The 22,931-nt window shown below is 42.6% G+C and overlaps 1 protein-coding gene across 1 annotated transcript; it reads left to right on the plus strand.

Annotated features, from left to right (window-relative positions):
* Positions 1–17,586: 17,586 nt before the first annotated feature.
* On the plus strand, positions 17,587–22,588 carry CUNH2orf16 (chromosome unknown C2orf16 homolog). The gene has a single exon (XM_042696637.1). It carries the CDS (start codon positions 17,587–17,589, stop codon positions 22,402–22,404), a length of 4,818 nt encoding a protein of 1,605 aa, XP_042552571.1. The 3' UTR covers positions 22,405–22,588.
* The last annotated feature ends 343 nt before the right edge of the window (positions 22,589–22,931 follow it).

Genomic DNA, 22,931 nt, shown 5'->3' on the forward strand with positions numbered 1-22,931 from the left:
ATTACAACTATGTATGAAGAAGACATACGGAATCTCAGTGAAAGCTGTTGATCAACAGGTTTTGATGGGGCAGGGAGAGAAAAAGCAATAAAGAGGGTTATTCTGAGTGAGAAACAATATACACATATATGAAATGCCATGGTAAAAACCCTTGGTAAGTTAATGTCCACTAAAAAAAGTAGGACAGTAATGCACACTGTATGGGGGGGGTGGGGGGGGGGTGAGATAACCAAGAAGGGTGAATGAGGGTGCATATGGTCAGAGTAGTTTATTTGCATGTATGAAAACAGTATAATAAAGCTTGTAGAAATTGCTTTAAAAATGGAGTGGGCGGGTAAGGAAGAGTGATGGAGGGAGGTTAGGATATGGTATATGCATATGCATATGTGTATAGAGAAATATCACAATGTAAATACCCTTATACAATTCAAGTATGGTAATTTAAAAAAATTTAAACAGACCATTTTCAGACAAGAACAGTGGCTCACAGCAGTAATCCCCGCTACCAGGGAAGCAGAAATTAGGAAGGTTGCAGTTTGTAGGCCACCATCCCCCCACACAAATGTTTATGAGACTCTGTCTAACAAGAATAATTTTATCTTGGTATCAACAATTTTTTTTTGTTGGTTGTGGGGCTTGAATTCAGGGTCTGGGCACTGTCCCTGAGCTGCTTTGCTCAAGGCTAGTGCTCTACCACTTGAGCTACAGCTCCACTTCCAGCTTTTTCTGTTTACGTGGTGCTGAGGAATTAAACCCAGGGCTTCATGCATGTGAGGCAAGCACTCTACCACTGAGCCACCTTCCCAACCCTCAACAATTTTTTTTTTTGTCTGTCGTGGGGGCCTGAACTCTGGGCCTGAGCGCTGTCCCTCAGCAATTCAGCTCAAGGCTAGTGCTCTACCACTTGAGCCACAGCACCACTTCCGGCTTTTTCTGTTTATGTGGTGCTGAGGAATCAAACCCAGGGCCTCATGCATGCAAGGCAAGCACTCTACCACTGAGCCACCTTCCCAGCTCCCCTCAACAACTTTTATACTGTGTTTCCAACTAAGTATGCAGTGCTTTGACTTTTGGCTTTTCTTCTTTCTCACACCTTCCCTCTCATACTCTTCCTCTTTATGTCTTTCTCTGTTTCTGTCTCTCGTCTATCTCTATCTCTTTCTGTCTGTCTGGTACGTGGTTTTGAATGTGTGGTTTTGAATTTACTTGGCTTGCTTGCTTGGCTGTGGCTCTACCACTTGAACCATACCCCCCAGTCCAACTTTTTTGCTGGTTAATTATATTTGGACTATTTTGCCCAAACAGCTTCAAGCTACAATCCTCCAAGCTCAGCCTCCTGAGCAGCTATGATTACACGCATAAACCATTGGTACCTAAATTTGGCTTTTTAAAACTGAGGTCTAAGTTCCAAATAGACATGTGATCTTTGTCTTTGTCCCAACTTTGTTGCTAACTCATGTCCCTTACTGGTTGACATTGAAGATAATCTAGAACATTGAAGTATTAAGTATTAGTTGTTTCCTTTTTTATGTTTTCAGTCTTGCCTTATTTTTAGCCTCTAGGGAATTCCTCTACTCTCTTTTGAGGCATGTTGATCAGTTCAAACTCAAACTGAAAAAGTAAGAACAAAAACCCTTACTTGGGGTTGTAGGAATTTCAATTCCTGAGATGCTGGTTTACATATCTCTGAATCAATGTTCCAAGGAGAGTTGAGACACTGGGAGTTTATATGACAAGTGGTGCTGATTCGTCTATGAATACTGAGAAAGAATAGGATCTATGTGACCAATAGAAGATACAATCCCAAGGGCTGGGGCTTTAGCCCAGTGGAAAGGTGCCTGCCTGGCATGCGCAAGGCCCTGGGTTCGGTCCTCAGCTCTGGAAAACAAAAATAAAAGCTACAAAAGAAGATACAATCCCATAGAAGATATAATCAGCCATGGCTGACAAATCCAAGGGACTTTTATTTCCAGTTAACCAGCAAAAAGCTGGAAGTGGAGCTGTGGCTCAAGTGATAGAGCACTAGCCATGAGTGGAAAGAGTTGAGTGAGATTGAAAGGCCCTGAGTCAAACCCAAGAACCAGCACAAAAACTTTAAAAATGAAGAGTATAGTAAAAATATTTAGTAAAATGTCCATAAAACAAGAGTTCACTAAGCTCTGTGTACTTGGTCTTTCCACATGTTTATTCCAGATGCCTATGGTCAAAAGGTGAAGGTGACCTAAGTTTCCATTCTTGGGGCAGCAGCCTGGAATGGACATAAGTCCTGATTCCTTCCTCCTGGCATCCTTTTTTTTTTAATTCTTTCAATGTTGCTTTCATTATGATTTTCCTTTTATTTTTTTATAGGAGCTAGCTAAGTTCTATATTTAAAAGAATATTATAAAGTTGGGCGCAGTGGCTCACACCTGTAATTCTAGCTACTCAGGAGACTGAGGTCTGAGTATTATAGTACAAAGCCAGCCTGGGCAGGAAAGTCCATGGGCCTCTTATCTCCAATGAACCCTTAGAAAACTGGAAGTGAAGTTGTGGCTTAAAGTGGTAGAGATCTAGCCTTGAGCAGAAAAGCTCAGGGATAGAACCCAGGCCCTGAGTTCATGCTCCATGACTGACAAAAAAAATACAGCATTATATTTATTAATAATTTCCAGGAGTTCATGATGCAAGTGTTTTCTGATTATTCAGGTCCATTATATGTATAGATTATTTTGAGATAAGTATATAAAAAGATCATTTATAAACATATTAACCTATATTTCAGCAATGAGTTTCTTTTTGCTTCTTTAATTTTTTTTTTTTTTTTTTTGGTCGTTCCATGGGGCTTGAACTCTGGGCTTGGGCGCTGTCCCTGTGCTCTTCAGCTCAGGGCGAGCACCCTACCACTTGAGCCACAGTGCCACTTCCAGTTTTCTAGTGGTTTATTGGAAATAAGAGTCTCATGGACTTTCCTGCCTGGGCTGCCTTTGAACCGTGATCCTCAGATGTCAGCCTCCTGAGTAGCTAGGATTACAGGCGTGAGCCACCAGTGCCTGGTAAAAAAATTTTTTTTATTAGCCCAGTGCCAGTGGCTCATGCCTGTAATCCTAGCTACTCAGGAGGCTGAGATCTGAAGATCGCAGTTTGAAGCCATCCCAAGCAAAAAGTCCACGTGAGACTCTTATTTCCAATCAATCACTCAAACAGCAGAAGTGGAGCTATGTTTCGAGGTCATAGAGTGCTAGCCTTGAGAAAAAAGAAAAAAAAAGCTCAGGGACTGCACCCAGGCCCTGAATTCAAGCCCATGACCACCACCAACCCCAGATTACTATTATTATAAAGATTATATACAGAGGGGTTACAGATATATAAATCAAGTAAAGAGTACCTTTCTTTTTGGACAATGTCACCCCTTCCCTCACACACTCCCAGTATTACCCTCCCATCCTCACCTGCAAGTTATACAGTTCATTTTCAACATAGTGTCTATGAGTACCACTGCTGCCTTTGTTTACCCTTTGTCCCTTCATTTCTGTGTCCCTTTACTCTTCTAGATAAGTAAGACAAAAATAAAAGGAAACAAAAACAGCAACAAGAAACCTCATTTCCATTTCTTTGGAGTTCATTTTGATAAATATGATTTTGTATCAATAGGTGCACATAGGCATAGGGCCTTTGTGTTCCTCTCCTAAGAATATTCTCCCTTGGTCTAATTTTGTGTGAATGTCTAGAGACCTGTATAACTTATCATGTCCCAGTGTATTTTAGATCAAGCTTCTGCATATAAGAGAAAACATGTGCCATTTTCCCCTCTGTGCTTGGTTTATCTCACTTAACATGATTTGTCCTAGGTCCATCCATTTTCCTGCAAATGACATAATAATATTCTTCCTAATGGCTGTGTAAAATTCCATTGTGTTTATGTACTACATATTTTTGCTTCTTATTTTAATTTCTGGTCCATCATGGGTATAGATCAGTAAATAATGTATGGCTAAGTATAAAATCAATTAAAAATTGTCTAACGATCAAACCTATATTGCTGTAAGGGATATTTTAGCTGAATAGAAAACTGGGTTACTGAGTCATGAATTTATTCTTGAAGCCCTCATTAATTGTTATGTAAGCTCTTTTGATAATACTCTCAAAGACTGAGATCTTGCTTCAAAGAGAAGAAATAGTATTTGTTTTGTGTGAAAGAATAAAAAGTACCATTGGACCTGGTGCTGGTGGCCACACCTATAATCTGACCTACTCAGAAGGCTGAGATCTCAGGATTGCTGTTCAAAGCCAGCCCAGGTAGGAAAGTCTGAAATTCTCCTCTCAAGAGAAAACCAGAAGTGGAGCTGTGACTCAATGTGGTAGAGTATTAGCTTTGAGCAAAAAAAGTTTAGAGACAGCACCCAGGCCCTGAGTTCAAGTCCCATGACTGACCAAAAGAAAAAAAAAAGTGCCATTACTGCCTTTAAAATTACCTGGAGCGGGGCTGGGAAGGTGGCTTAGTGGTAGAGCGCTTGCCTTGCATGCATGAGGCCCTGGGTTCGATTCCTGAGCACCACATAAGCAAAAAAGAAAAAATCCGGAAGTAGCGCTGTGGCTCGTGGTAGAGTGCTAGCCTTGAGCTGAAGAGCTGAGGGACAGCACCCAGGCCTTGAGTTCAGGCCCCATGATCAGATCAAAAAAAAATAAAAAATAAATAAAATTACCAGGAGCACCTTTGTTAAACAAATGAACAAAGAAAAACCTAGTAGTTTGCTATTTGCTGGAAAGTCCTGATCTACAAAGTTAAATTAAAATTCCACCAGTAAGCATAATCTCCCTTCCACTCCCAGCATCAAGTCTCACAACTCAGCAAAAGTACACCTGACACTCACCACTAACTTCAGTGATAATCTCACTTGTCTGCGATGCCCTTTTTTTATCCTAAAAATATTCAAATTCTACTGCAAATGGCAGTTTATGACAGTTTATTTTGAGCAATTTCTCCTTTCACTCTTAGGAAGATAATCATTTGTCCCCTGTATTCCCTTAGTAGTGTAAGTTCCTAGAATTCAGGATTCATTTATTTTTGTAGTCTTAGCAACCCCACACAATACCTAGGATTCAGTACTTGATAGTGATTAATGAAAATAAATGGGGAGGTAGCATTAATGATATGGTTATAAGTGCTAGCAGTATCAATCTCTGATATAAAAGATGCAGCACTCTGGCGCTGGTGGTTCATGCCTGTAATTCTAGCTACTCAGGAGGCTGAGATCTGAGAATTGTGGTTCAAAGCCAGCCCAAGGATGAAAATCCATGAGACTCTAAGTTCCAATTAAGCATCTAAGCTCCAATTAAGCACCAAAATGCCAGAAGTGGAGCTGTGGCTAAGTAGTAGAGCACTAGCCTTGAGCAAAAAAGCTCAGGGGCAGCGCTCAGGCCCTGAGTTCAAGCTCCAGTACAGGTTCAAATCTCTAACCTAGAACATAATCTGATTTTCTCTGGAAAGATTTTTTAACTTAAAAATAAAATTTAAAAAGCCTCCTTGATTTTCTTTTTGCTTTTTGTCTCTCTAGACTTCAAAGCAACATAAACAGAGAAAGATCCAGAAAGACATAGGTAAGAAAGATCTTCTTGTTTATTCTTCAGTTCAAGCCTAATGATAGATTAACTTGGACTCTCTAGAAGATTCTGCCTTGAATGGCAGGTAGAAAGAGGTTGAAAACGAGCTGTTACTGGAGAGTGTGCCTTTCCCTTCTAACACCTCGCTTCCAGGGAAATGAAAACAGCTCCATCATTCTATCATGGTGTCTTTCCTCGTGCTTCTTTTTTAAATCTATGTTTATGCAAAGCCCAATAGATGGAAAAGAAACTTGATGGGACAGGAGAATGAGAGTTTAGTGAGGGAAGTTTCAGTACCATTATTTCCCTACCATAGATGCTGGATAAACTTTTTTGAAGGAAAAATGTGTACCAGGAACTCTGTTTTCGCTACTCCAAGCTCCTATTCCCATGATTGTTTCTGCTCTTTTCAATGTCTGACCCATATAGAAGAAGATAGTATAATATTTTTTAAACACTTTTTTCAACTTGAGACCAGACCTCATTAGCTTTATGATCTTGGATTTGACTTCATGTGTGTTTCCTTGTTTGCAGAATAAGGGGTAGGGTTTGGTTGTTGTCGTTGTTGTTTGTGCCCTCCTGGGGCTTGAACTCAGGGCCTGGGTGCTGTCCACGAGCTTTTGTGTTCAAGGCTAGCACTGTGATACTTAAGCTACACTTCCACTTCTGGCTTTTTGGTGTTTAATTGGAGATGAGTCTTATAGACTTTCCTGCTGGACTGGTTTCAAACTGTACTCCTCCGATCTCAGCCTTCTGAGTAGCTAGGATTACAGGCCGCCAGCACCCAGCAGAATGAGGGGTTTATATTAGATGATGTCAATAATCATGATGCTAACATGATGCTAATCATGATGCCTATTCCCAGTTCCACAGTTGGAAGAAAACCCCAGAATGGATTCCATGGATGCTAACGTAGTCTTGTGAGTAGTCTGTTTAAAAACTGCCCTACTAAACTATCCTACTTGTAAAAGTTAAGAGTTCTTAACAAAGCTGATCCTTACTGTTTTCATTGTGCTATTTATCTCTTTTCTAACTTAAATCTCTCTTTTTATTGTTTTGTTTGCTGGTACTTAAACACTTGAATTACACTGACATACCTGCTGCTGTAATCCAGTGTTTCAGGAGTCCCTGTGGGCTGGACCCAGGAATATATACTCTGGTCAATAGACAGGAGTCTCCGACAGATCTTCCAACATCTGGAAAATGCAAGGTCAGGAAACATCATTTCTGGAGATGGGATGGGAGATTAGAACACTGAAGAGGGAGGAAGGAAGAGAGGATTAAAGGAGGAAGGCAAAGGGGAAGAGGTAATTTTTGGCAGTGGATAAAGTTCTGGGTTGAAACTGGTAAAAGGATCATTTCTGAGTAAAATGGGAATATTTTTCTCCCTTTGGGAGAAGTTTCTGTGTAAGTAATCGATGTTGGGGGAAGTCATTTTTCTTTCCCAACTCTCCCTCGGACCCAAAAATTTGAAGTAGCCACTTTTTTTCATACACACATACACACACACACACACACACACACACACACACACACACACATTCTGACTCCAAATGAAAGCCTTTTTCTTTATTTCTTAGATCAAGTCTTATGGAACAGCCTTTGCCTGAATTCCAGGATATGATTTCTTCCTCCTCCTCTACCTCCTCCTCTTCTTCCTCTGTTTTTGTGGCTCAGGAGGATGTTCTACCTTGTTGTTACTGTGAGAAGGCCAAATGTTCTACCAGCCACAGCCTCTCCTCTGGATCATCAAGCAAAAGCTCCAGCCTGTCTTGTCTTCCTGTCTTTTCAGAAGGAACAACTTGGCAATTCCCGAGCAAAAATTTACCTGTTTCGCCTCAAAACCAACCATCTGCATTCAGGAACCAAGGCACACCCCTGTCTCCCTTTCAGTGGAAAGAGCCAAAGAAATCAGAACTTTTTCAGAATTTGGCAGCTCTTTCATCCTTCCACCCTCAAAACTCTTTCATTAACTCTATTCTCAATCCCCTAAATCTCTGCAAACAAGAAGAGAAGACAAAAGATAAGAGAAAAAGAAGGCGTCGTTTGGTCAAAGATCATGGGCTAAATTGTGTTTCAAGTAAAAGACCACAGTTCCCAGAGTGGGCTCCAATCCAGCTCTCTTCGTTGGTCAGAGGGGAGCTAGAAGGACATGTGTCTTGGAAGGCTTATACTTTACAGAAACAAAGAGTACCTCTGACTGTGAAGGAATCGTGGGCAACGACTGATTGTTTAGTCCCGGAATCAGAGAACTCTCAAGCCCAATTGTCTATGCCAATTGGTCAAAGCACTAAACAAATTGCCAACAATAAATCGTCAGACTTTCCACCATTTCAATTCCATGTGAACACTGAGGTGGACCCTGAATTAAATAGGGCAGAAACAAAAAATACACAGTCACATATCTCAAGTAAGCAGTTACAATCTGGAGATGACCCCCAAATCCTTGGATGCAAGCCCTTAATTATGTCAGTGGACATTCCACCTCTAAGAAGTTTAGGAGAAGAGACCACATTACTAAAGAAAGACCCACAACATGTGCTAGAGATTAGTATCAGGCAGAGGGTGGCTGGTTTTCCCGAAAAAAGGATCCAACAGCATAAGGCACAAGTGACTAATGTGGAGCTGACTCCAAGACTACCTCATCAAGATAGCATAAAGGTAACTCCATTGGAATTGCTTCAGGTCATGGACTCAATGGGAATGATTCCCGAAACACATTCAGAAGTGATAGAATCTGCGAGTTTGTTCCCAAAGCCATCAAATCAAGTGGAAAGTATGGAAACAGTGAGTGTAACACCCAAACCACTAGAGCAAGTAACTGAATCAGTGAAGTTAACCCCATGTCTTCGGCATCAAGTTTCAGAATCAAAGATGACAGCCTCAAGACTGAATCAAGCCACAGATAATGTGAGGATAACTCCTGTAGCATTGCTTCAAGTCATGGATTCTATGGGGATGATGAGCAAATCACATCAACATATCATAGAGCCAGTAGGAATGACCCCAAGGTCACAACATCAAGTCATGGAGTCAGCGAAGATGGACACAATATTGGATTGTCAAGCTATAAAACCAGGAAAGATGAGCCCAAAGCCACAACATACAGTTATGGAAACTGTGGGTATGAGCCCAGGGCCACAGCATAAATGCATGCATTCAGAGAGTATGACCCCCGGGCCACAGAATCAAGCCATGGAACAAGCAAAGATTACTTCAAGACCAATACGTCAAAACACAGAATTATTGGAAATGATGTCAACACCACAAGTCACGGATCACACGAAAATAACTCCAGTGGCACTATTACAAGCCATGGATTTCATGGGAATAATTCCACCAGAACAGCCACGTGTTATAGAATCTGAGGCTTTGACTTCAGGTTCACAATTTCAAACTGAAAATCTGACCCCTAAGCCACCATCTTTACCAGAGAATTTGACTACTTCTAGTTCTACCTCACTTGGAATTATAAAATCTGTGAGTTTGCCTCCAAAGGCATCACCTAAAATCAAGGAGTCAGCAGGACTGTTTCTAACACGACATCAGTCTATACATTCTCTAAAGGTAACCCCAGTAGTACTCAAGTTGCCCACAGGAATGATCATAGCACCACAGTCACTAGTTGTAGACTCTGATGGTTTGACCCCACAGCCAATATCTCCTATCAAGAAATCTCCAGAACTGACTTCTGGATTATATGCTCAAATGCAAGACTCAGTAAGGATGACTACACAATTTCAAGGTTCAGAACCTGTATCATTAACCTCAGGACTGTCTCATCAGGTCATGGGTCCTTCAAATCTGACCCCATGGCATCAAACAGTAGAATATTCAGTGATGAGCCCAAGACAAAGCCATAAAGTGACAGAAACTATGGCACTGGCCTCTGACACTTGTCTACAAATGGAGAAATCTGAATTAGTACAGTCACCTCCTCAAATAATGCAATATTTAGGGACATTCCCAGGGTCACCAGGCCAAAGTACAGAATCTATTGAAATAAGCCAAAAACTACCACATCGAGTCAAAAAATCTTCAGTAATGGTGAAGCTTAACCAAGGGCCATGTCTGCAAGAAGTAATGGATTCCATAAAGGTATCCCAAGAGTTGCAAAATGTAAAGCCCGAGAGCATGATCCTAGGGGCAGGATTACAAAGTATGAAATCTGTAGATATGACCAGAGATGATGTCCCTCCAATGGTAGACTATGGACAGACAATCCCAGCTATGAAACCTATAGACTCAGCCCCAGAACATCAATGGCAGAGTGTAAAATCTGCTGACTTAGTGCCAGCATTACTGTCACAGAGTAGGAAATCTACAGGTTTGATCCCCAATTCACAGTTCCAAGGTACAGAATATGTTCCTTTGGCACAACCCCTAGAGTTTCAAGAAACTAAAACTGGATATCAAGAAGCAAAAACAAAGTTGACCTCTGACATTTGTCATCAAGTGGAAAAACCTGTTGGGTTTACATCATCATCTTTAGGAAATGCCCCAGGACCATTGAGCCAAACTTCAGAATCTATAGAGATGAGCTCAATGCCATTCCATGACACTCTTAAATCTAGGATCCATGTTGTAGGAGAGGTAAAAGGGACCCTAGAATTACAACACCAAATGGAATCTCTATCTTTGCTATGTGGATCAGAAAAGAAAACTGTAAAATCAGAAGTATTGACCCCAAATCCAAAGCCCAATGGTGGGAAAGCCATTCATCTGAATGTAGAGCCACATTCAGAAGTCACTAAGTTGTCAAAGATGCCACTAAATTCCGAATATGAAGACACAAAAACAGTGAGGTTGACATTGCCTCAAGATGATAAGATCCAAAAGTCTATCCCAGAACCATATTCAAAAATAAAATCTCTAGATTTGACTCTAGGACCTGGGATACAAGAAGAGAAGACAGATTCATCTCCATTAGTGATAGGTTCTACAAAATTATCTGCTGAACCAAAACTACACGTTAGAGGCTTGAGTCTCAGGCCACAGCTCCAGGGAGCAAAGTGTAGACAAATGGATCCAGAGTCACAGTTGCAAGATGGGCAAAGTGTGAATTTAATCCGTCCATCAGCTACAGCAGTGGTAGAATCTGAGAAGCCAAAACCTGACCTAGTGCTACAAGATATGGCACTAGAGGAATTGTCTGAGGGGACACAGCTCCAAAATGTGAAATCTGTGGATTTAAATCTAGGTTCAGGACAGCCAAATGTCAAATCTTTCGGATCAGTTGCGGGGCCACAGTTGCAAAGTGTAAGATTTTCAAAGTTATCTCAAGAGCCGCTTCTTCAAAGAAAAAAACTTGCACATTTAATCTCAGGACCACCACATTTTGGAATGAAATCTGTTGAAATGACGCCAGGTTCCCCAGAGCAAGAAATCAAATTGCCAGATTTTATCCCAAGGCAAAAGCATCAAACTGTCAAATCCGTTCAGTTTAATCCAGAACCCCAATCTCAAAGAGTGAAAACTGCAGAACTAAACACTAGACCACACTTGCAAAATGTCAGATTTTCTGATTTGATCCCAGATCCAAAGTATCAAAGTTCCCAACAGATACAGCTGGGAGAAGGAATCCCACTTCAGGATATAAAGTCTGTAGAGTGTATATCAGAATCATTTTTGCAATTAAGCCAAGGACCACAGATTGAAGATATGAAGTCTGTTCTGTCTACTGAAGGATTCCAGTTTCACAGTCTGGAGTCTATGTTGTGCTCAGAACTACAATCTGAAGATTTGAAATCTGAGGAAGTCAATTTAGGGCTATGGCAACAAGATGTCAATTTTCCTGGGTTGACTTTAGGGCCAAAGCTTCAAGGTGTCAAATTTGGAGATCAAATCCCAGGATCGATGTTTTATGATAGGAATTTTGCAGAGGAGACTGCAGAGTTAAGACTTCATGACCCCAAATTATTAGCAAGGATGTCTCCAGGGCTTCAAGATATGAAACAGGTGGGGCTTACCACAGGACCATGTCTACGAGATGTCAAATTTTTTGACTTAACACCAGGAACTCAACCTCAATGTGTGAAATCTTCAGAGTTAAACTCAAGGCCACAGTTAAAATGCAAAAAACAATTGGAGTTGTCCTCACAATCAGAGAGGCAAGAGGTTAAGCCAGGGTTGTTAGTACCAGAGCCACTGTTTCAAGATGTAAAACATGCAACAGTGAACCACATGCCAAGCTCTGAAGGTGAAATTTCCTGTGAATTAGTCTCAGAGACACAGATTCTAAATGGAGAATCTATAGCATTAACTCCTGGGAGACAGTCACTAAGTGTAAACCATTCTGCACTGACTACAAGACTACAGTCACAAGGTAAAAAGTCTTCTGAATTGGTCCAAGGACCACAGTTGGAAGACATAAAATCTAGGGAGCAGACACCAATCTCCGAATTGCAAAATTTAAAATATAAATCGATCTCGGAGCTACAGCAAGAGGAAGATCTGAAACATACAGAGTTCAACTCATTGTTACATTTGGGAGTTCTGAAATCCATACCAGAGCTGAGAGAAGTCAAATCTATGGCGTTAACTCCAGGGCTACAAGCAGAAGCTATGAACCCTAAGGAACTGAACCTGAGTTCAGAGTTGAAAGGTTTAAAGTCTGAGTTTCTGCCTTCAGGATCACAGCTGGAAGATATAAAATCTAATATCTTAATTCCAAAACCATGTTTACAGGGCATGAAATCTACAGATACAAACCCAATTTCTCAACTGCTGGAGAGTGTAAAATCTGTGGAGAGAAAAGATTTCAAATCTGTGGAATTTACTCATGATCGCAAGCTTGAAGATGTGAATTCTGTGAAGTTGATTCCAGGTTCAAGACTTGAAGATTTGAAAACTGTGGAGTTGGTCTCAGATCCACAGGTTCAAAGTGAGAAAGCTATGAAGTTGTTACTTGGGCCAAACAGGCAAGATCAGAATTCTATAGCCTTAATTCAAGGGGCTCAGCTTCCAAGTACGACATCTGACAAACTGATTTCAGAACCGCAAACCCAGGATATAAAACTTGAAGAGATTAGCAAATGTTTTAAGCAGCAAACTTTAAAATCTGCAGAGAAGATTCAAAACCAGCAGCTACAAAGCTTCATAGTTGTGAAGTTTAACCCAAGGATAAAGAAGCAGGTACTAAAGTCTGTGAATATAATCAGGAGAAATGGGTTTCATGGAATAAAGTCTGTAGATTTAACACCAGAGCAACAGTTCCAGGGAATAACACCTGTGGATTTAGCTCTTGGGCCTGGAAAGGATGGTCCAATATCGTCGGCAAACCCACCAGAGTGGTTTGTGAATGTAGACCAATTGAAGAGAGGGTCTGAATCTTTGAAGGTAATTACAGAGCCTAAATCCAAGGCTATAAAATCTGTAGACCTCAACTCCAAGGTACAGTGGTGTAAAGATATGCAATCATTTAAAATGGCTCCGAAACCAGTTACTCAAGGTATTACAGCTGAAGAGTTCAAATGTGAACCACAGTGGCAAAATACAAACCCATTCAAGGTGACCCCCGGGCCACAGCTACACCAAGTGAAACCCTGGGAATGGACTTTGAAGCCACCACTTCAAGGCATAAAAACTGTGGGAATAAGCAAAGATCCACAACTTGGAAGTATGACATCTATTCAGTGGATTCCAGGTCCTGAATTCCAAGGTGTAAAATCTGCAGGGTTAAATCTTGGGTCACAATCTCAGGGTGTCAAACCTTCAGAATTGAAGCCATCCATACACTTGGGAGATGCAAAGTCCTGTCCGTTGACTCTAGGCTCAAAACCCCAAGGAGAAAAATCTGTGTTTAGTCTTGGGCTACAGTTGCAGTGTGAGAAAGCCCCCAAATTGCCTGTAGGATTAGAGCTACAAAGTAGGAAAGTTTCTGCTTCAGCCTCAGAGCCACAGCTTGGAGGTGTGGAAACTGTGGAGTTAAACAAAAAGCCATGGCTTGGAAGTATGGGATCTATTCAGCAGATGCCAAGACCTGAATTCCAAGTTACAAAATCTATGCTAAATCTTGGATCACAGTTTCAAGAGTTGAAACCTTCAGTAAAGTTGAGAGATAAAAAGACAGCAGAGTTGATTCCAAGGCCAAAGCTTCAGGGCATACAACCTTCAGCACTACTCCAGGAACATCAGCCGCAAGGGTTCATATCTATTGATTCGAAATCTGGGGTACAGTGGTGGAGCATAAAATCAGGTGACTCAATTTCTAGGTCAAAACTTAGTAATTTAAAGCCAGTGGCATTCAAACCTGGTCTTCATTTACAACATATGAAATCTGAGTTGACCCCAGAAATACAGCTACAAAAAGTAAAGCCCTTCGAGTCATCCATAGGAACCCAGTTTCAAGATGGAGAGTCTCCAGCGTTTATACAAGATACTCAGCTTCCAGAAATGAAATCCAAGATGTTAAGCCAAGGACCACAATTACAAAGTGATAAAATTGTAGCGCTAAACTCCCTACTTCATTTGAAAAGTATAAAATTGTCTGAGTTGGCTAGCCAGGAAAAGCTTCAAGGCATGAAATCTGAGGAACTCAACGCTGAGTATGAAAGTATGAAATGTTCTCAGTTGACACCTAAGACAAATTCCCAACATATAAAATTTACCTTAAGCCCTAGGTCACAGATGAAGGAAGAGAAACTTTCTGATTTGACAATGGGGACCAAGATTCAAGACAGCAAATCTACAGGCTTCGAACCTGGGCAACAGTTGCAAGGAATAAAATCTTCCAAGTCAATACTGAAGACACAACTTCAAGATGTGAACTTGGTAGAATTAGAATCAGGCCCACAGTTACAAGATGTGAAATCTTCTACAATGATCCCAGGTATAAAAGTTCAAGATGTAAAAGGTATTAATTTCAGCTTTGAGTCATCGGGTGTGAAATCTGAAGCAATTCCATGGGAAAAGTTTCAAGATGTGCAATCTGTAGACGTCAAGTCAGGTCCAAAGTTACAAGGTGAGAAGCCTGATTTAACCCTGGGAGAGGAGTTCTCAGGTGTGAAAACTGTAGGACTGAATTTAGGCCTACAATTACAAGACAGAAGCCCTACTGAGCTGCTCATGAGTATAAAATTTCAAGGTGCAAAATCAATGGAGTTCAGTTCTGGACAATGCTTTAAAAGTGTGAAATCTTCTGAGATGATCACAGGAACAAAATTTCAAGGTGTGAATTCAGTGGACTTCAATTCTGCCACACAGATACAAGGTGAAAAATCTTCTGAGTTGATTCAAGGAACAAAGTTTCAAAATGGGAAATCTGTAGAGTCCAAAGATTGTTTAAAGTTACAAAATGTGACCTCTGACTTAATACCAGATCAGGAAGCTATGAAGTACAACTCAGGCAACCAGTTGCAAGGTACAAAAGATTCTAAGTTGATCCTGGGGACAAAGCTTCAAGATGTAAAACCTGTGGAGGTCAGTTCTGAGCCACACCTGGAATGTGTAAAATCTTCTCACATGATTCCAGGGACAAAGCTTCAAAAAGACCAATCTGTGGGGTTCATGCCTCAGACACTGTGGCAAGATGTGGAGTCTTTTCAATTGACTTTAAGTAAGGTACAATCCAGGAGACCATTTCAGGTCAACTCAGCCCCTCAGCTACAAAATAGGAAATTATTTATGGTGACTCCAGAGATACAACTTCAAGACATGAAATCCATGGAATTCAACCCTGAGGAAAAGTTGCAAGGTGTAAAATCTAAGTCCATAAGCCTTCAAATGGTGAACAATACAGGAGTCAACCATGACACCAAATTGCAGGTTGCAAAACTCTCTCATAGTATGGGACCTTCTCAATTCAATGCTGGGAATCAGCGTCAAGATGAGAAATCTCATAAATCAAGTCAATGGCCACAGTTTCAAGGAGTAAACTTCATGGTGTTTAATCCGGAGTCACATTTGCAGCATATAAAGTCTTCAGAATTATGCACAGGAACCAAGTTTCAAGATGTGAAATCTATGAAATTCAATTCAGAACAGTTGCAAGAAGTGAAAATTTCCCTGGGAACGGAGTTTCCAGGTACAAAATCATTAGAGCCCCAGCTGCAAGGGATAAAACCTTTTGAGCTGCGCATAGAGACCACGCTTCCAGATGCACAACCTCTGAAATTAAAGCATGAGCCTGAATTGCAAAGTGGGAAATCCTCTGAACTTAATCCAGGGCCACGGGTTCAGCATAAAAACTTGACAGCACAATTACAAGGCATAAACTCTTCTGAGCTGAAACCTGGGCCAGAGCTTGAAGATATGAAATCTAAGATGTTCTACTTTGGACCACATTTGCAAAGTGCGAATTCATCTACATGCGTTTCAGGGCCCATACCACCATATATTGATTTGAATGGATATAATCCACATTTTCAAGGTGTAAACTCTCCTGCATGCCTTACAGGGACAAAACCTCAATGTGTAAATGCTATTGGGTGCAACCCTGGGTTACCTTTGCAAAGTGCAAGTTCTTCTGCGTGCACTTCAGGGCCCAAATCTCAGTGTGTCAATTCTATGGGGTGCGACCCTAAGCCACATTTTCAATATGCAGATTCTTCTACATGCTTTCCAGGACCAAAGTCTCCGTGTGTTGGGCCTACTGGCTGTAACACTGGTCCATTAAAATTTCCTATATCCATTCCAGGGCAACAATTTCAGTGTATAAACTCTATTGAATGCAACCCTGAGCCACATTTGCAAGGTGTGAATTCTGCATACATTCCAGAGCCAAAACCTCAGTGTGTAAACTCTACTGGTTGCAACCCTGGGTCACATTTGCAAGGTGCATATTCTTCTGTATGCATTCCAGGGTCACAGCTTCAATGTGTAACCTCTATTCAGTGCAACCCTGGACTACATTTGCAAGATGTTAAACTATCTGAATCTCCTGAAATCTCAAAATTTCAATGTATAAAACCTGAGTTCAATCTAGAGACCGAAATCGAAAGTGAGACATGTGTGACAGTCAATTTTGGATCACATTTGCAAAATATGAATTCTGAATTGACTCCAGGATCAAAGTTTCTAGGTGTAGCACCCACGGAATGCAACCCAGGGTCACAAGCACAGTGTATGAATTCTTCTAAATTGAATCCAAGGACAAAATCACATTTTATAAATTCCACAGAATGCAAACTTGGGACATACCTGCAAGGTACAAAAGCTTCTGAAGGTACTTCAGGGAAAAAACTTCAAGGTATGAGATTTTCTGAGTTTCACATAAGGCCAGAAGTTCAAGATACAGAATCCAATGTGTTCCACTCTGTGCAACATTTACAAGACATACAGTATGAACTGACTCCAAGGACAGAGTGTCAAGGTATAATATCAACCAAGGTCAATTTTGGTCCACAGCTTCAAGGTATGAATTCTTCTGAGTTGAATTCAGAGTTAAAATACCAGCGCATAAATTCTGAAAAGTGCAGTCCTGGGCCACAAGTACAAAACATGAAGCCCTCTCACTTGAACTATGGTTCAGAATCTCGAAGTACAAAATATGTTCTGTTCAATTCTGGCCCATACATGCAAGCTGAAAAATTTGAGTTAACACCTGGGACAAAGTATCAAGGAGCCCAGTTTTTGGAGAACCAACTTGGGTCACAGAAGCAAGCTGAAAAACGTATGTTCACTCTGGGGCCTCAGTCAAGTGATCAGAAATCTGTGGTATTTTTACCAGAGCCACTGCTTAAAGATGAAACATCTGTGGATATGAGCAAACAGCCATTAACTGCTATGAATTTGACGTCTGGCTCCGAGCAACAGGACTTGAAATATAAGATGTTTCCACTAAAGCCATGTTGTCAGAAAGTGACACCTGTAGCATTAAAAACAGAGACACATCCACAAGTTATTAATTCTGAGAAGGTGTCCTCTCACCTCACACGACAAAATGTGGTTTTTGTACCAGAGTCATGTTTGCAGGATGCGAAAACTTCGGAGTTGAAACCTGGGCCACCTCAAAGTATGAGTTCTTTAAGGTTGACACCATACTTCAGATCACAATGTGTCAAATCTATGGTCTTTGCACCAAAGTCATGTTTTCAGGATGTAAAACCCGAGGAGCTGAAGCTAGGGTCCCAACAGCAAGGCACGAATTGCCAGGAGTTCACTTCAGGATGGCAAGATGTGAAACCAATGACATTAGGACCAACGTCAACTAGGATGTTCTTACAAGGACCCAAACTGACCAGTGTCAAATTTTCAAATATGTCTCCAGAGTCACAGCCACAAGGTTTGAAACCTTTCACGTTTACTTCACAGCCAAAGTTGCAAGGTGTAAAACACGTGAAATTGTCTTCAGTGTCTTTGCAACAAACTGTGAAGTCTATGACGTTACCACCAAAGTTACTGCCTCAAAAAATGAAATCTGGGGCCAGAACTCCAAAAGCAAGTGATCAAACCACAGAATCCTCTGAAATCCCTAGATCATGGCCTCTATTTGTAGGACACACAGAGACAATCCCAAAGCCCAGGTACCAAGTCCCTCAGTATAGTAGTTTGAATTCAATACCAATTTATCAAGCCCCAGATATGACACAAACATTGGCACATAAAGTCCCAGAAACACTGAAGAAAACTGCGGGGTTGACCCCATTGACAACATGTAAAGGCACAGAATCTTCAGGAATATCTCTGAAACTAGATGTTCAAGTACCAGAATTTATTGTCATGACATCAAGGTTAGGACATCAAGTTTCTGAACCTCTATTGACTTGTGAGAAACCTATGAAATTAACCTCTAAGTCACAGCATCATGTGGGATCTTCAGGAGTAGCATTAGGGTTAAGACATCAATGCCTGGAATCTTTAAGTGTGACCTCTAAGCTGCAAACAGAGGAATCTTTCAAGTTGCACTCAAAGCAAACAAATCAAACTGTAGGACATGGAGAATCTGTAGAACTCAGCTCTGAGACATGGCAGCAAGAGAATGTATCAGTTAGACTAAAACCACCACAGAATCAAAGTATGAAAAATTCTGAAACAGCCCTAGCAGGATCACTGGGTCAAGTGATGAAATGTATGAGAATCAATTCAAAGCCACTAGATCAAGTCACAGCAAGGGCCCAGCTTCAAGTAGGTTGCTCAGTAGAGGTCACCCCAGTAGCTCCTTCTGTGAAAGTCATTCCTGGGCCACGACTTCAAGTTGTGAAGTCTGTGACACTACCAAGGCCAACCCTGCAGAAGGCAGAATATGTTAAGTTCACTCCAAAACCACAAGAGGTGACACCTTCAGAGTTTGCTTCAGGTCTTAGGTTACAAAATGTGAAATCGAAGGAATTCATCACGGAGCCAACACACCAAATTTTGGAAGCGATGGCACTGACAGGATGTCAAATAATAAAGACTGTGTTAATCCCAGGACCACTGCCTCAGATTGTAAAATCAGAGGAATTAGCGCCAAGACCAATTCCTCAGGTAGTAGAAACAACAGGAGCTGCCACAGGATCCGGGATTGAAGTAATGGATTGTTTAAGTGGACTCCCAAAGCCACACCTTCAAGAACTGGGAAAACCTATGGAATTAACTCCAAGGCCAAATACCCAAGTGAAATCTGCAGAAATAACCTCACAGCAAACATCATATAAAGAACCTATAGTATTTATTCAGGAGCAAAGGCTTCAGGTTGTAAAATCCACAGGGACAAAAACAGAGCCTCCTAACATAATAGACCCCGAGGACCTGAACCCAGGACAGGTATGCCAGAATAACTCAGAGGAGTTAACATCAGAAGAGTTACAAGAAGGGAATTCTTTCTCTAGGATTCTACACAGCCCTTCAATTTCACTCACTTCAAGTTCTGTCCAAATCTCTGAATTAGGAAGCCTTCGGGACTTGGGGATACCAGAAGTATCCAGAGATTTGGATATGAAAAACCTTGGGATAGATATTACAACAAAGTCTTCAGCCCTTCCTTTGGCCCTTCATAATCAGCCCTTTGACAAAACAGCAAACACCATGGAAACTCTTCATCTTGAGATCTGGAAAGAAGATGTAACATCTAAGAGAACTAAGAGTAAGCATATGAATAAGTTAGAGCACTTGCTTCACAGCCATTTTCAATATCCACCACAAAGCCGGAGATCATCTGCTGAGACCTTTCAAGTAGGATCGCGGACTCAGAGAGGTTCTCTCCATTCTTTCTTGGGCAGACAAAAGAATGTCTGGGAGAGTCATGCCTGTAGACAACGATTACCTAGGAAATATCTCTCCGGTATGTTAATGCTCGGCAATGTCTTGGGGACAACTATGGAGAGGAAGCTTTGTTCTCAAACATCTTTAGGAGAAAGAGCAACAACGAATATCTGTACATCTATTCAAAATTTATTTGGTGTTCCAGCTGAACTGATGGAATTTTCCAGGAGATGGCTAGAAAAGGGTCCAAGAATTACTTCACAGCCTTCGGTAGTCAAAAACTATATTCAGAGACATACACTATGCCATCATCCTGAGAAAAGAATGGCTTTAAGGATGTGGACACGTGGCTCTATATCTTCCATAATACGGCAATACTCAGGGAGTAGACTGGGAATAAAGAAAACAAAGTCAAAGCTCAGTGACATATCACAGGAGTTCACTCAGCACATACCTCTCTCATGTGCAAGGAGTAAGCTTCCTGTCCTAGTGAAGTCAGAATCTTCATTTGGGATATTTTATCATGGGGAAGATCCTGCTCCCATAGTTAAGAGTGAAAACTCACAGGCAAGGATTTTTGAGTCCCAACTTTCCCTCAAGACAAGTTATTTTTCCCAGACCAAGCTGGACATCTCTGAACAGTTCAATTTGCTACAAGAGCTGCAGCTAAAAATTGCAGCAAAACTCTTAAGGAGTCAAATCCCTCCCAACGTGCCTCCACCTCTAGCTTCAGGTCTTGTCTTAAAGTACCCCATTTGCCTACAGTGTGGACGGTGTTCAGGATTTAATTGCTGTCATAAATTTCAGGCTGCTTTGGGGCCTTATTTGCTTATCTATCCTCAGCTCCACCTTGTGAGCACGCCTGAGGGCCGTGGTGAGATTCGGTTGCATCTTGGCTTTAGGTTGCGAACTGGGAAAAGACCTAAGTGGTCAAAATATCGTGGAAGAGACAGATCGGTCGTACCAAGGAAGTCTAAATTGCCATCACAAAGGAAAGGTAAAATCTACACTCCAGCTTCCAAAAGCCCTACTCCCACCAGAGATCTCAGATCTGGATCTTCCCAGTCTCCTCCTCCTGTACAAGTCCATGTCAGGCAAAGGCAACGGGGCATGCCCAACTTAGCTGGAGAGTCAAGAGTGCGTAGGAAGAGTGAATTCCCTCCAGTTCACACCCTACTTGAGACTGACTCTGAGAGTAACCAGATTAAAAAATGGAATAGAGTAAGAACCACAAAGACCCCTGATTCAAAACATACATTAAAGAGAGACACAAAGTTCTACACCAAGAGTCCCTCAAGAGAATTACCAGCCCATTCGAGGAGGAAGATGGGAGCAGCTCAGACAAGTTCTGCTTCTTTAAAAAGACAACCTAGTTCATCTTCCCAGCCTAAGTTCCTGCAACTGATTTTTCAGGGTGTAAGGCAGGCATTTCAAACAGCACATAGAATCATAGCCTTGGTTGGACAGAAATCTGAGGACAGGGCAAAGCCAGATAATTTGCATTCAGGCAAAAAGTACCATGCAAAACAAAGATCCAGGGAGTATTACTTAGCAAGAGATAGCAGAAGAACCAGGAGGCGGGTTGATAAGCAAAGACCAACCACTCCAACCACTAAGCAGGAGGACATAGTGCCTTCAGGAGGGACAGATGAATGCAGATCAGCTCAACAGCTAGAAAGAGTCAACTCCTGCCAGACACTTAGATCTCTCCAACATCTTGAGCCCGCTGTCCTCCAAACAGATACCACTTTCCAAACCACCTCGAACATACAGCTTTTGGGCACAGTGCAAAATGACAGTAGCAGGAGAGCAAAGAGAAACCGTGACAAAGACGAAGTCTCCAGCCAAGAGTCTAAGAACTTTCCCAGAGCAGCAGCCAGATTTCAAGCCCAAGGGACAATTGTAACCCGTTCCCTTTCCAAGAGAACCTTGAAAAGTTACCTTGTAGAGAAAGACACCCAGGAGAGAACGCCATGGGATGCCTCTCAGAGGAACCAGCTCAGCCCCTCTGAGAGAACTCTTCGCCATCTCTCTCAGAGGGGCCACGGCGTTCCCTCCGGCAGAAACCACCTCAGCCCCTCTGAGAGAACCCTCCGCAATCTCTCTGAGAGAAGACAGCGAAGTTCCTCCGAGAGGAGACGCCACAGGTCTTCTCAGCGGAGCCAGGCCAGTCCCTGTGAGAGAAGACATCGAAGTTCCTCAGGGAAGAGGCAATGGAGACGCTCGGAGCGAGGTCACTCCAGGTCTTCGAAGAGCCACTCCAATCCCCCAGAGAGGAGACGTCACAGAGTCTCAGAAAGGAGCCACCTCAGTCCCTCTGAGAGGAGATGGCCAAGTCCTTCCGACAAGAGCCATGGCAGCCTCTCTGAGAGAGGAGGACACAGCTCCTCCGGGAGATCCCATCCCCGTCTCTCGGAGCCGAGGCCCTCGCCCAGAAGCCACCGCAGTCGGGCTGAGAGGAGGACTCCTAGTCCCTCCAGGAGAAGCCGCCACAGCCACTCTGAGAGCAGTCCACCCAGTCAACCAGAGAGAAGCCAACACCGCCATGCTGAGAGGACCCATTCCAGTCCCCCGAGAGAGAGACTCAAGCACGGCTCCCCTAAGGAGAGGTCCACACATAGTTACCCAAACCTATCTCCGAGGGACACACCGAAACATCCCAGAGCGTGGCAAATGTGGAGGCCCGGAGCTAGCAGGTGAGGAGCGATCTGCTCCGATTCGAGACTGTCTCCCCCAAGTCTTCACCTAACCTCGTCACCCGCTGGCTCCTTTCCTTTCCCAGCTATTGCCTCCAATTCTGCACCCTCAACAATGGAAGGGCTTCCGTTTCTTTCCACTTGGAGGGAAGGGGACTGAGAATGAATGGGTCTGCGGTTTCACTAAGATGAATAAAGAGGCAATAATTGAACTCCATGTGCATCCACACGCCCATTCGTGGGGTGGGGTGAGGGTGGGCCAGGGAGGGAGACAAGGTGTCCTGCCAAGGGGCGGGGGGAACCCCAGGGAAGGAGCGTTGAGGCCGCCCCTGGGCTCCCAGCTCCCCCCCAGACTTGTCTCGCGGGTCGGCGGCCGCGTCGGAGGGGGGCGGGGTCTCACAGGACTCGGAGCCGGCGGGAGGGGGAAGAGGGCCGAGGAGGGGGTCGTCACGTGACCCCGACAGCCGCAGCCCCGCTCGGAAGCGGCGAGGCGGAAGTGAGTGTGTTGAGCCGGGGGACCAGGCGGCGCGG

The sequence above is a fragment of the Dipodomys spectabilis genome, unplaced genomic scaffold, assembly GCF_019054845.1.
Source record: "Dipodomys spectabilis isolate Male_0828 unplaced genomic scaffold, ASM1905484v1 ptg000210l, whole genome shotgun sequence".
NCBI classification, from domain to species: domain Eukaryota; kingdom Metazoa; phylum Chordata; class Mammalia; order Rodentia; family Heteromyidae; genus Dipodomys; species Dipodomys spectabilis.

What these genes read in the sequence shown, in the direction of transcription:
- CUNH2orf16 (XM_042696637.1), top strand. Translation starts at nt 17,587, where the DNA reads ATGGTCTTTGCACCAAAGTCATGTTTTCAGGATGTAAAACCCGAGGAG.